This window comes from Tursiops truncatus, chromosome 3 (assembly GCF_011762595.2).
Source record: "Tursiops truncatus isolate mTurTru1 chromosome 3, mTurTru1.mat.Y, whole genome shotgun sequence".
In the NCBI taxonomy this organism is placed as follows: domain Eukaryota; kingdom Metazoa; phylum Chordata; class Mammalia; order Artiodactyla; family Delphinidae; genus Tursiops; species Tursiops truncatus.
Genome location: NC_047036.1, coordinates 102725993 through 102739746, shown reverse-complemented (window position 1 = coordinate 102739746; position 13754 = coordinate 102725993). Strand labels below are relative to the sequence as shown.

Here is a 13754-nt window from a genome sequence, read left to right as displayed (position 1 = left end):
TGCCGTCCAGCATGGCTCAGCTCTGCCCACACCTCCCGCCCTTCCCCAGGCTCAGTCCTGCAGTTCCTTCAGATCCACCTTGAACAATTCCTGCCCCACCCCTTGGTGCTCCCACAGTGCCCTGGGCCTGACTGACCACCGCAGCCCTGACCCTACACTGCTCTGCAGCCACTGTTGGTCCCCCCAGCATCCTCGGGGCCCCCTAGGGCTCACGGAGCAATGCTTGGTACGTGGTGGCACTTGGCCACCAAGATGAGTGAACGACTTCCCCACTGGTGAGGGGGCTTTAATCAGCAGCCCTTGTAAAGAGGAGGACACAGGGTCAATACACCATCTCCCATCACACACACTAGGTCCCACGCAGTAACACGTTGGCTTGTTGATTTCAGGACCTCTGCACAAGGAGTTGAAATAGTCTCAATCACGTGCCTTCTCCCTTCTGCATTAGCATTTGTTTCCTTTTATTCTAAAGTGGAATGGCTTAGCATCTTTTTTATTAAAAACTAGTTTTTAAAAGAATTATGAAAGTAGTACATACTCATGTTAAAATTCATGCAAGCACAGAAGGCTATAAAATGAAAATCGATCCCTCCCCATTGCCCCGCATTTTTTTATACGGATTAAGTTTCTAGAAGGATGCGTAAGAAACTGTTAGAAGAGAGGATCTCCCTGGAGAATGACCTGTTGACTTTTAAAGTCTGACTTTTCCTTCTGTTCTCGGGAGGGAAAACAGAATTCTGGGCCTGTGGGCAGCTTTTTTGTCGGGGTTTGGGAGAGTTCTGTGAGAAGAGAACTTTAAAAGTTTCAGTAATGGTACAAAGCTTGGTAGAGGGCATGGCAGCCCTCACTGGGATAGCCTGTGGTCTCTTTTGCTCCTGACCTTGTGAGGTAGCTTACCTCTTAAGACTTTAGTTTCCTTAGTTTATAAAATCAGATGAGAAAGCCCACTCTTGCCTTTCGGTAGAGCTGAAATAAGAATGAACGTAAAAAAAACAAAAAAAATCCAAAAAAGGATAAAAAAAAAAGAATGAATGTGAGTGTCTCCAGGGTGTCCTTGAAGACAGGTATGGAGGTGGCTGGGGGAGCTTCGTGATTTTCTTTCGTTTTGTAATCGTCCATCTCTGTGATGAACTATGGAGAGCTTTACTTAGTTGTTCGACATGAAATTAAAATTTCAAAGCTTGCGTTAAGAGAGTGATGGCTGTTTTGAATCCGTGTTTGGAAGTTATGGAAGGATGAGGGATAAGATGTTGATGATGCAAGCTGAACATCTTAGACCTGAATTTATGTGAGCAGCGTTTAGGTTTTGCAGGGAGGGAATGGTACCAAGATGGTATGCTGGGCAGGATGTCACAGCTGCCTCCTTCCGTGGCTAGCCCACCCTGCTGTGGAAAGCGGGGCTTTGACCCTTTCCGAAGTGCAGTCTTAGTTCCCATAAGGCGCGACTCAGGCACTTCCTTGTTTGAACTTGTTATGACCAGCATGTATTGTGTCCATAATTTAAGTGTCGAAAATGTTCCTTTTAGGTGGTTGCAGGTGAGATTCTCTACTATAAAGAAAAGAAGTGCTGTTAGTTGAGAGGATTAGGAATAAGGTGATTTTTCTTTTTTTCCCCAAACAGCCTTCTCTTTCGTTCTTTTCCCTTCCTTTTTCCCTTCTTTAAATCATATCTGTGTCCAGAGATGGTTGAGGATGATAGGCCTCCAACCTTTCCCTAATTTCAAGGGGAAATTGGGGTCGTGCAAAGACAGGCAGTACACTGATGGCCAGTATCTACGAAGATACCCAGTAGTCAGGGATTTTGAAATTGATTTCCTTGCTGATACAGGTGCACCCACGTGAAGCAAAATGCAGAGTTAAAAATTCAGAGTTTTACCTCTGGGCCTCCTTTTTTTTTAAAAGTTTCACTGTTAGGATTGGGGGCCAGATCTAATTGAAAGAAATGGGATTTGTGTGGAACTCTTCAGGAGTTTAACTTTATACAAAGTAAAGAGACTTGTGAAAAGGATTAATCCAAGAAGACAGACTTTTTAAAATAGCTTTTACCATTGCCTCCTTTGTGTGTGTGTGCGTGTGTGTTTAAGTGTCTTTGGAAATAGGCAGGATGTGACGAAATCAGAGAACCCTTACGAACAAGATAGGAAAACACTGATCCTTTCCTGCTGTTTAAAACATGCCCAGCTTGCTGAACAGTGGAAGATGTCACCGACACTTTTAAAACAGGTGAAGGATCTGTCGCTCAGCAATAGGACAGATTCTTTTTTTTTTTTGCAAAGAACACAAATGAGGCTAAGTATGTGACAACTGCTGTGGAAAGTGCCCGAGGCTGCGTCCCCATGTCCCCTCCACCTCCACTGGAAGCGCTTTCCTGTGGAACTCAGCACAGCTGATGGAGGGCCTTCTAGGGGAGAATTTGGTTTGGCTTCAAAACAGCAAATCAAAGAACTTAAGACACTGAGTCTGGAGTAGTTGAATTACACTGTCTTTCCATACTCAGTACCTTCTCTTTTGCTTTGAAAAATTGTCATGGCTAGAGAATGAAGTTAAGGATCGTCACTGTGGTTTAACATATATTTTACACCTGTGGCTGGCCCGTGTGTGCCTCTGCCTTGTGACCTGCACGTATGGAGTCACTTCTGGAGTGACACGCTAATAGTCAGGGACCTTCCCTTGACCACCCCCCGCAAGCAGCGCCACAGAGACCCTGGGCTGGCATTCTGCGACTTCAGCATGGCTGAGGTCCTGGTTGGAAAGAAAGCATCCGTCTTGGCCCCCTGGGCCAGAGCCCTGTTTCAGCCCCAGGCTGAGTCCTACCCGTTCAACGGAGAAGCTCTTAAAAGCACTTGAACAGCTAAAAAGTACTTTGGCTTTTTATTTGGGGCGGTCTCTGGTCTTTATACCTGGGGATGAGAAAATGAAAATAATGGTATGATTCCCAGTCATTGTACCTAGCTGTTGCTTTTGGAGTCGGATGATTTAAAACAATAACAACAGCTAAACAAAACCTGAAGCAGCCGCATAGCACAGGGAGATCAGCTGGGTGCTTTGTGACCACCTAGAGAGGTGGGATAGGGAGGGTGGGAGGGAGACGCAAGAGGGAGGGGTTATCGGGATATATGTATATGTATAGCTGATGCATTTTGTTATACAGCAGAAACTAACACACCATTGGAAAGCAATTATACTCCAATAAAGATGTGTAAAAGCAAAACAAAACAAAACCTGAGCTTTGGTTTCCGTGAGGTTTTTAGTTGAGGTTTCTGGAGGGATGGCAGTATTTGCTTGGACACGACGAGGTGCACCATTCTGAACTAGGTGTTGAGAAAAGTGAGCAGATGCGTGCCTTCTAACATGCAGAAAAGGGTCAGAAATTACCTGGGGAGGTAGGTTTCAAACATCTTGTGTTCTCTTTTACAATGAGAAGAGTTTCTTTTGTCGTTTGACCAATGTGGGTTCAAATTCTGGCTCAGCCACTGACCCTAAGTTACCTTTTAAGTTTAAGTTTCTTATTCCTCATCTGTAAAGTACTTTCAGTCATAGCCTGTGAGGACTGAATGGGACAATGCCCAGTATAATCCCTCCTGTGTTATATGTGTTAAACAGTAGCTACTGATGTCATTAGTGGTTTTACAAGAAAGCCCATGGACTTGGAAATCAGAGAGGTTTGGCCTTGAATTTCAGCTTTTTGGGTAAGTTGCCCATCCTCCGAGATCTTCAATTTCTGCTTCTATAAAATGGGGACATAATGAGTGTCAAAGGAGATAGACAACATATGGGGGCCTGGTGCACCGTCGGCCCTTAGTAAGAGTTTGCCCCTGTTGTGTGGCGGCAAGTTGTAGAGCATGCGTTGCCCTGATCACAGTTCTAGACGGAAAAGTCTTCACTACATGTAGGAAAGATAGACTTAGGAATGACAGAAATACAATTGTTGCAGTTGTGTCTGACAGGGATGGAAATTTACCCTTGACGAATCCTTTTAGGGAAAAGATGGGTGCTTAAGGAAACCATTTTTTTTAACATCTTTATTGGGGTATAATTGCTTTACAATGGTGTGTTAGTTTCTGCTTTATAACAAAGTGAATCAGTTATACATATACATATGTTCCCATATCTCTTCCCTCTTGCGTCTCCCGCCCTCCCACCCCTCCAGGCAGTTACAAAGCACCGAGCTGATCTCCCTGTGCCATGCGGCTGCTTCCCACTAGCTATCTACCTTACGTTTGTTAGTGTGTATATGTCCGTGACAGGAATAAAGACACAGACCTACTGGAGAACGGAGTTGAGGATATGGAGAGGGGGAAGGGTGAGCTGTGACAGGGCGAGAGAGAGTCAAGGAAACCATTTTTTAAGCTCCCTTGCTCTACTCATGAAGCAGTGATGTCAGGCAGAAAGGGTAGTTAAAATGCAAAGTGATGGACTGTGCCAGTGGTCACCTTTAAAGAGCTGTGATTTCCCCTACACGAAGTGCAGTCTCTGTCTGATGCTTTTTAAATTAAAGAGGTGACTGTGGGCAATCTCATAAAACAGCCAAATACCAGGATATGGAGAAAATGTGAGCATTAAGTAATTGTGCCCTGGCGCGCTCATAGAAGGTAAAAATATTGACTCGGAGCAAAATAATAAAACACCACTCCCGCTCTGGTTGTTGGTGACCTGAGAGTCCCAGGATTGAGGGGTTAAGAGCAAGATGAGCATGGAGATTTGTGGCAACAGATGGCAGAAACCTGGGCAGGCTCCCCAATGGGAGTTCAGACCTGCCACGGGGTGTGGGAGGGAATCTTTCCTTGAGGCTTGCCCGTCTCCAGGCTGTGAACTTCCTTCCCCTCTGCCTGGCAGCGCTAGCCCTCCCCGCAGCAGAGCCACCTGACTGTCCCTTTGTTGGGTCTGAGCGGAGCCGGAGTGCCCTGCCGACCCCTCCTCACTTGCTGTCAGTTTGTGGGTCCTGGAAACCCATCAGCGGCTGCCACAGTCCGTGCTCGCGTGATGCAAAGCTGCTGCCACTCACGCTCCAGCTTTGCAGCCTTCCTTGCTCATCGGCACTCAGGAAGCTCTTGAAATAAGGTGAACAGAGAAAATATTGCCAGAATCTCTCTGCAGATTTCTTCCCCCCAGTCCTCTGATTACACACCCTAAGTGCCGCTATCTGTGTAAATAACCTCTTCTTCCCCGCCTCCCTCTCCCCTCTCTGCTCCCCTACTCCCATACTCTTAGCCTCTCTCGAGTGATAAATAGCCGGGCTACTGCTCGGCGTGCACCAACACCTGGGAATAATCATGCAAAAATAACAGTGAGAGACTGCCGCGCGTCTGTTCTTGACATTAACTTTCCTCAGTTTGACAGGCTGCCACCACCAGCTGTTAGACTTATGGGTCTTTCTTTCTTTTTTTTTTTTCCCACTGGAGATGGCTGCTTTCCTGCTTTCCTCTTTTGGGCTCTAGCTGGTTCCATCAGTGTCCCGTCAAGATAACAGAAAAGAGCTCTGACAAAGGAACGATCGCTAAAACGGGCCAGTTCTCTCTTCTGCTCTTTTATTCCATTTATTGGTATTATTTGACTAATAATTCCCCACCAGTGTTTAAATGGAATATCTGATGATTACTATTTTAGGGTACTTCCCTCCAGAAAGGTAGTTATAACTGCCTCTCTTGAATTGCCTTTGAACGTAGCAAATCCTAGCATTTGGCTTTCAAAGGGCCAAACCACCTATTGTTTTCTTTTCAGTTCAGGTCTCAAGTATATTTGTAATAATAATAATCATATTGACAATGGCAATAGCTTTTATTTATTGAGGGCTGTTCCGTACTGGGCCCTGGGCTAATGTTGTTGGAATGATCTCAGGTAGTAGTCACCTTAGCAGCCAAGTGTTATTTACATCTTACAGATGAAGCCACTGAGTCCCAGACAGATCAAGCACCTTGCCAAGGGTTCTTAAAGGTTGAGATGGATTCCGTATCCAGAGACTGATCCCTGCCCCGCACTGTCTTCTACATGCTGTTTCTTGTGCTCAGGCCACCATGGACAGCCCCTTGGATGAGGTTCTGCAGCGACACTTGTAATTTTGCTGGATCTGTGTGTTGATTACTGCTACGGTCTTGCCCACTCGGCGCCTGACACACAGCAGGTGTGTTAGTAATTATTTATTGGGTGGACATGTGATCGAGTTGAGGTGAATAAAAGGAGACTTTGGGGAGGGCAGTGCACAAAAAAAGAGGTACAGCTAGAGACGAGTAGAAGGAGACTTTCTAGAAGTGTAGGACTCATCAGGGCCTGCTATAAAGTGGGGTTGGATTAAGCCGGTGGACGGCTGCCAGATGCCAGTGTGTGAAAGGAGCAGTATTTCCTCAGGCTGAGCTTCTCGGGGTTAAGCCCTTTTTCTTATACTTTTAACACACTTTAACCGCCCTTAACCATGCATTTGGAGAGGATTATAGATTTATGTTAAACATAGTAGGATATAAAAAGGAGCTTTGTAAAAGTGGATGCAGGGTTAGAGAACTGTAATATCAGACCAGGGACTTTCTTTTTTCTTTTTCAAAGTCATTGTTTACTGAGCTAAGCACTGGGCATGAATCATCTCATTGCCGTCTTCACCACGACGCTGTGCAGGTTATTGTTACTCTTATTCCCATATCTTAGGTCCAGACACTGAGCCTTAGAGTAGCCAGGTCATTTGCTCAGGGTCCCATGCAAGCAAGTACCACCAAGGTCAGGATTTGAATCCATCACAACCCGAGGTTTATCACTACCCAAGTCCAAGTGTATGTTGCTTCCTCCCCGGACTCTCTCATGGGAACTGTTGCTGCTCTCTGTCTTAAGGAGCCTCATTGGGTGAAGAAATTACGTTTCAGTGTATGATCAGTGAGTGACTGAGAAATCAGGGTGCAGTGGAGTTGACCTTTTGTATAAGGCAACAGTAACTGTTGAAGATCTTTCAAAATCCTGCGTTACGTATGGTGTCACGTGACTGTGTATTAGCTACCATGAGATACACAAGAGAACCAAAACCTTTTTGAGGGGAACTTCTCCCACTGGGGGTGTTAGCTGGTAGGAAGAAATGGCCACACTCTGAATTATTTCCCTTTCACCTCTCTTGTCTCTAGTGTTAGTGTACGTTGAACCCGTTCTGTGAAGGTCCTGCTTGGAGGATGCGGCTCTTTTATGCTCACCTGGGCTGCCCCTAGAGATGCTTGATTGCCCTTGCACACACTAACAGATATGGGCCACGGTTTTGTCTACAATGAGTAAGTTGGGTTAGATGCCCTTCTACCGCCAACGTTCTGTGGTCGTCTCGGAAAAGCTGGAAACGCCAACTCACTGCTTGTGCCTGGGTAGGTCACTGCAGGCTGAGGGAAGCTCAGGCCTGTCAGTTGATGCCACGAGGAAGGTGGGCCCAGCATAGCATGTGAGCCAATTATTATGTTACGAGATAGTGGAAATTCAGACTTTTCCCTAATTTTTTGTGTTGGTCAACAAATGAAAAGGTTTTTAAAAGTAGCATACCTGCCAAATAAAACCTGCCTCTGGGAGTAGCTATCATTCCCCACCCCTTTTCCAGTTGGTGAGCACTGGGGAAGAGGGACCCCCAGTAGACCACGTGGGAGGTCTTTGTTCTCCACTCTAAATCTTGAAATCTCAAGGGAGAAAAGTTCCCTTTTCTACTCTCACTGATGATGATGATGATGGGTACCTGTGGGAATGGGAGTTTTGAGCTACATGGAGGAAGTGAGTACAGTGGAAAAACTAAGAGAAATTCACTTGTGCAAGTCAAAGAGTTGAACCTTTAAAACTATATTACCTATTGAGTTCTCCTATCAAGTTTAAGAGTTTTAGACTGTTACCACATTGGGGGGCTGTTTATGGTTAAGTTCATATTTACAGTCAAACTTCTCTGAATCTTACTTTTCTCATTTTAAAACCAGCATGCACAGGGCTCCAAGGTCCCTTCTTTACATGTCATCAGCTGAACGGTTTTCATTGCATTTGAATTGTGTTAATGGAAATAAGTACAGTTAACTTGCTGGTGGGTCCAGGATACCATGGCCTCTCCCATCAAGCTTCTAGATTCTTCAGAAGCTTCATCTTTGAAATTACATAAATATCCCAAATAAGTATGTGAGTGTATCTCTATACAAATATATTCATAAGCAGAGTTATACTGAAATAGGGCTTTGGTCTAGAAATTCTGTTGTGAGAGGATTCGTCATCACTATTAGAAGGCCAAAGAATACATTTTCCAGTTGAGGACCATGGGCCTCGGTGAGGTTAAATGACTCTCCCAAGTCACAAGCTTAATTAATGTGGGAGGTGGGGCCAAAGTCCCGGTGTCAGCACACCCTGTCCCTATAACTTCTGTTGCACGTGTCGCCCCAGGGTGTCCTGAAATTCAAAATTAGAGAGTTGATACCGAGACTCCTCACCTCATTTATTTTATTCCATTTTCTTGTGTATCTAACTGAAGCTATATTTGTTCTCTTGGAATTCATGTACGCTGTCGATCAAGGATATAAAGGATATCTTGAGAATATCGTTCCATTTTGTCTTTTCAGTTTACATGTGTAGCACCAAATTACAGTTGACAACTAACTATACAGATTAAGAGGTTGTTGGGAATCATGCTCAAAAAAAATGTGCAGTGTAGTGGTTTATAATTTTCCTTGGTCTTTTTTTTTTCTTTTTTAAATTCTAGAAAGTGATTTCAATCTCACGTAATCTTTTAGTTGTAATAAAGACTACAAGGTTGCATCGGCTTCCCCTGTCCTGCTTAAATTTTCTTCCTCAGAACCCCTTTCTTCATTTGTCAGCTCAGTTTTAAAATAGGAACTATCAGTGTGAACTTTGATCCATGTTAAACTGCATTTACACAAAAGCATAAATCACCAGATCTGGGGTTTGGGGCTGTTAAATGCTTTCCTTTCTTGGGCTCTGTGATCAAGAAGGAAGAACAATAAAAAGCATGGGGCAAAAGGAGTTTTATGGCAGCTTTGAGAGCAGGAAATTAAGTTTCTTTAGTGTGCAGTTGGATGAGGGGCTGTTCTATTGCATCTTGGATCACTCGGGCATGTGAACGTTGCTGTATCATTTTAGTGAAATGCAAACTGTAGAAATAGTTCCTACAGTCATATGAACAAGGAGCCCACACAGATGACTGCTTCAGCTGTTTATCTAGGAGCACACTTCCTCATATGACTTCTTGAAATACACTCTTTTTGTGTGTGTGGGGTTTTTTTTTTGACGAACAAAGACTATATAATATTATGTCTGTAGCCAAATGTTGATTTCTTACAAACGTTTACTGAGAATATATAAACAGACTAAGATGGCATTTTACCAGAACAACCTTCTCTGTGTCCTTTTTACATATCTAATTTGTTAGCCCAACTGATAAAACACATACGGTATCATCTCTTGTGTGTAGGTGGTGTCTCTGTGCAGCCTGAGGACATAGGTGATGTGGAATCCTGGCGCAGACGTGCTGTGTGTTTGGCTCTTTCACATTTGATAACCTGTCAGCAGGGCCAAAGCTATTCCATAGCAGTCACAACAATGGTTAAAATGGGCGGAAGGAATGAATGAGTCTGTTGACCGTCTACCTACTTAGTACATGCATAGTCTTTGGTTTCATTATGGCCTGACTTCTAAACTTTTTGTGGTGAAGGACCCCTTTGCTTGCTCTCCTCAGGATCGGGGTGCAAAGGAGTTATTGTACCACAAGATCTTGTTTTGGCTGTCTCTTTTCAGACATAGGGCTGCTGAGTCTTGGTCCAAACTCATCAGGAATCTTTGTTGAACCACTAAAAGATTTGTGCATTGGAGAAACTCAGATTCTGTCAAGCACACGTATTTATTTCTCCATTTATATGAATTCTGCCAAACTTTGCAGTAGAACACTTAGTTAAAAGTTGATGCTTAATACATGCTAATAATATCCAGTTTCTGTGTTTCAGTGTGTGTAATCAAATTGATGTATTCTATATATTTGGCAGAGTAGTTAATCTACTTTAGTAGTGATTTAATTCATTATGGTTTATAAAATACTTTGCAAACAATTTTAGTCCATCTCCTGTACTTGAATGGCCAGTGATGCCTATCTGGGTATTTATTAGAGTTTCTCCTTTGGAAAATATTGCAGTGTTGAAAATACGATTTCACGACAAGTGGGAAATAGTCTTCCTTTGGCAAAGCATATTTCATTCACATCTGTGGAGGCCGAGGGTTGTTAATTGGTGAATTTAGAAGGACCTTGAAGGCCTGTCTATAGCTCAGGAAGCTAGAGCTCCAGTGTTTACCTTGTGTCATGAAAAACGAAAATGCTTATTTCTATTCTGCTTTGTATTTTGGCACCATTAAAACACTCAAAGCGTATTATAATTGCAAATGGAATTTGGAATGGTGATGTATTCTGGAAGTGATGTAAACAGATTGCATTGAAAAGAGCTCCGAGCATGCAGCACCACTGCAGTAAGCCTGTCTGTCTTTCAGGTTGACCCCCTGTTTACAGTGCCAGCACCACCGCCGCCGATTTCCAGCAGTCTCACGCCTCAGATTCTGCCCTCCTACTTTTCCCCATCTTCATCCAATATTGCAGCACCGGTTGAACAGCTTTTGGTTCGGACTCGTTCCGTGGGTGTCAATACGTGTGAAGTTGGAGTAGTGACAGAGCCAGAGTGTCTTGGGCCCTGTGAACCCGGGACCAGTGTGAATTTGGAAGGGATCGTGTGGCATGAAACAGAAGAAGGTAAATACAATTTATTTTTCATCTATTTTCCCATGCCCTCTTCCTCATGATGTATGTGTGTCCCACCTGTAAGGGGAATTTGCTGTGTGGTGTTCAGAGAGGACAGAAAAGTGGTTTCTATGCTCTCTCGATTTTTGTTGAAATAAGAGCTATGTTTCTCTCTTTGTTCATGGCTGCTCTTACATTCACGAGCAATATGGTGTCCCTCAAAGTGGTTTTCCGCTTTAAGCACTAACTTGGAAGGCCTGTGAGAAGCAGGGTGAAGGTTAGTTACCCTTTCTCCTAGGAGGTGTCATGGAAATCAGAATGGGACATAGATCTCAAGTTCATTTCCTTCTTGGTTTGCTAACAGATCTGTCTCCGTGTGGGTGTCGTCGTGTTGTTGAGGCTTATATTTTCCCTTCTGAATCGACACAGGATTCCTGCATTTAGCAGGGGCCCTTGCTGTCATGTGACTGTGGCTGGTTGTGCTGAGAGCTAATGAAGCCGAGGTCAAAGACTTAAGCCCCATTTGAGCCAGTCAGTTCTTTTCTGTGCCTGGAAACATAGCACCTTCCCGGCCCTTAACCCAGCAAGCCCTCTGGCAAGTGCTATTCATTAGTCACAAGAGAACCCAAGGTGCAAGAGAAATGGATCAGGGTGAATGTCTCATTGCTATTGGAAATACACATCAGGTGTATGTCGTACTGACAGTGGATCCAGACCGTGGTTGGCCACATCTCACATCTCATATGATCATCAAGTAGAGCGTGTTTCAGATGGCCAGTGTCCTTGACAGAGGCCAACAGATAATTACAAACTGAATATCAAGGAGAGAGCTGCATTGCTCCACGGGGGAGTGAGTAGAGGAGAGCACATAAGAAAGAAGCATGCCCCAGGGTACACCAGGGGACCAAAGGAAAATAAAAAACACAGGGGAAACATTTTTTCCTCTGAGCTGGATTGGTCAAGGATAAGGAGATGACTGTTGTCAATATCATGGTCTTTCGGGACAGGAGTTCAGAGCAAGGATAAGGGTAATAAGGATCTGAGACACAAAATCATCGTTTAGGTTCCTCTGTATCAAGGGGAAAAATTGAGGGCTGAAACTCAAAGGAGAGGACGTAAAATATATGCTAAAGAGGCTGAGTTGATGGGAAAGGAGAATATATTGGGGGTAATTGTTGGGGAAGAAATAGTTGGGAGAAAATAGTTAAGAACAGTGACAAACTAGGGAATGAGAATAAAAATGAAGACTGAAAATCAGGTGACAGGTGTAAGCATAGTGGTCAGAAGCCAGAAAACAGCCCAAGCTGTTTCAAGATAGGAAAAAAAAAACTTAAGGGGAAAATATTTGAATTCTACATATTACATTGAATGTACTCTTCTTGTAGGATGGATTTGGTAATTAGATTTAAAATTTTTGTGGATAGCATCATTAAGGAAATAGCAAGATTGAATTATGTAAGAAGAGACCAGAGAAAGGGAATGAAAGCAGTAGATACGGGGAGCTCTCTTATTTGCTTAAATAGAACTGAGCAACAGTTAAAATTTACTCTTGGTTTTAGAAATTTGGGGGGTTTTGGGGCTCCTCCCTCTTTGTACTTTTAACTGGAAAGCCATTTAAAACAGAACTACGCAACCACATTGAGAGGAATTGATGTCAGAGGAGCGGGAATTAAACCTCTCCTGTCTTGCTTGCCTGTTTAGACCCTGTTCAGTGGCAGGGGTCCATGCGGGGAGACGGCTTCTCCCTCATTGCCCGTGGGTTGTACACAGTGCATCTTCCCTTAGATTTTCCCTAGAGCAGAAGTGGTGGATAAGAGCTTCAGACTGGCATCTTGGAGAGAAAAGTATAGAAAAGGCATCAGGACATTAATAAGGTTAATTAGTAGAGGTGACTTTCAGGAACAAAAAGATTTGGAAAGAGTAAGGGTTCATTCCCATCAACTTAAAAATCAGATTTTCTTGTAACTTGGATAATTGACTCCTTAGGGTGGAACACTGTCTTCCCTTTCCTAGATATGACTTGGTGCCCATCTGTATAAGGCTTGCCATGATTTTATTTATTCCAGCGTGTGATAGGACAGGTTCCCGCGGTGTGACCTTCCTGCATGGTAGATGTTGTAAAATTAAATTAAAAATCCAGAAAGCTTGTCGCTCTGGAACAGCTATAAGGCTTGGGTTATTTTTCACTGTGCTTAGGAGTCTGCTGGGTTTTGCCTTTTAACCTTGGCCTCTAAAAAAAGATGAGAATATTTAGGGGGGAAAAAAATCTGTGTTTAAAAACTATAGCAGTACATGAGTTGGTCAGTAATTCTGATACTCTGGGCATGTGCTTAAAGAGCTTTCATCGTCATTATTATTTAGGAGTGATGTACATAAGCCCTCCCCATTTTCTTCCTGTTCTCTGAAAATCCGTCTCCTAAGTCTGATGTAACTGCTCTGATCCACTGTGATCCGTGCATCCCTGTGGGTGGCTTCCCTTGATTCCTATGGCAGACCAGTTGCTGTAGAAGCTTTTGAGGCGCAGCAGTGGAGCCCTCAGCAGCTCCAGCCTCCTTTGAATTGCCTCACATTTTCTAGGATTTGGAGTGTGTGGATATTTACTGTGGTGACAAGTAGGAGACGGAGCTGTTAATAGAGTTATTCTTGCTGAATAAACTAAACTTCTGACCCCCGTAGAATTTAAGAACTCGCCTTAGTAGAGGCCTGGGTCATTAGATGTGTGTTTAATGTGTAACCATTTTCAAGAGCATTCCGTTTGCATTTTTTTTTCGGTACAGTGTGTTTAAAGCTCTTGTACCGATTTAAAAATTAAACCCACTTGACCATTAATTTTTCCCTTTTGGGAAAAACAAAGAGAGAAACAGAACAAACACATTTGGAGCCACTTATTTGGCAGAGCTAAAAAAAGATGGATTTGGGGGGAAGTGAAGGGAAAGTAAGCTGTGGCTGTTCCTAGTATAAGTTTTCCCTAACAGAGCATTTGTAAAACTGTCGGTTGCCTTTGACTAACGTCCTATAGATTGAGTTGAAT

The 13754-nt window shown here is 43.6% G+C and overlaps 1 protein-coding gene across 4 annotated transcripts in view; it reads left to right on the top strand.

The window, feature by feature from the left end:
- ZNF608 (zinc finger protein 608) overlaps nt 1–13754 on the top strand; it is a 106495-nt gene that overhangs the window by 34614 nt on the left and 58127 nt on the right. For all 4 annotated transcript variants that reach the window (XM_019940915.3, XM_073802460.1, XM_033853118.2 and 1 more), the window contains one exon: nt 10480–10735. In XM_019940915.3, coding sequence (XP_019796474.2) covers nt 10480–10735 — 256 coding nt within the window. The remainder of the gene's footprint in view (nt 1–10479; nt 10736–13754) is intronic.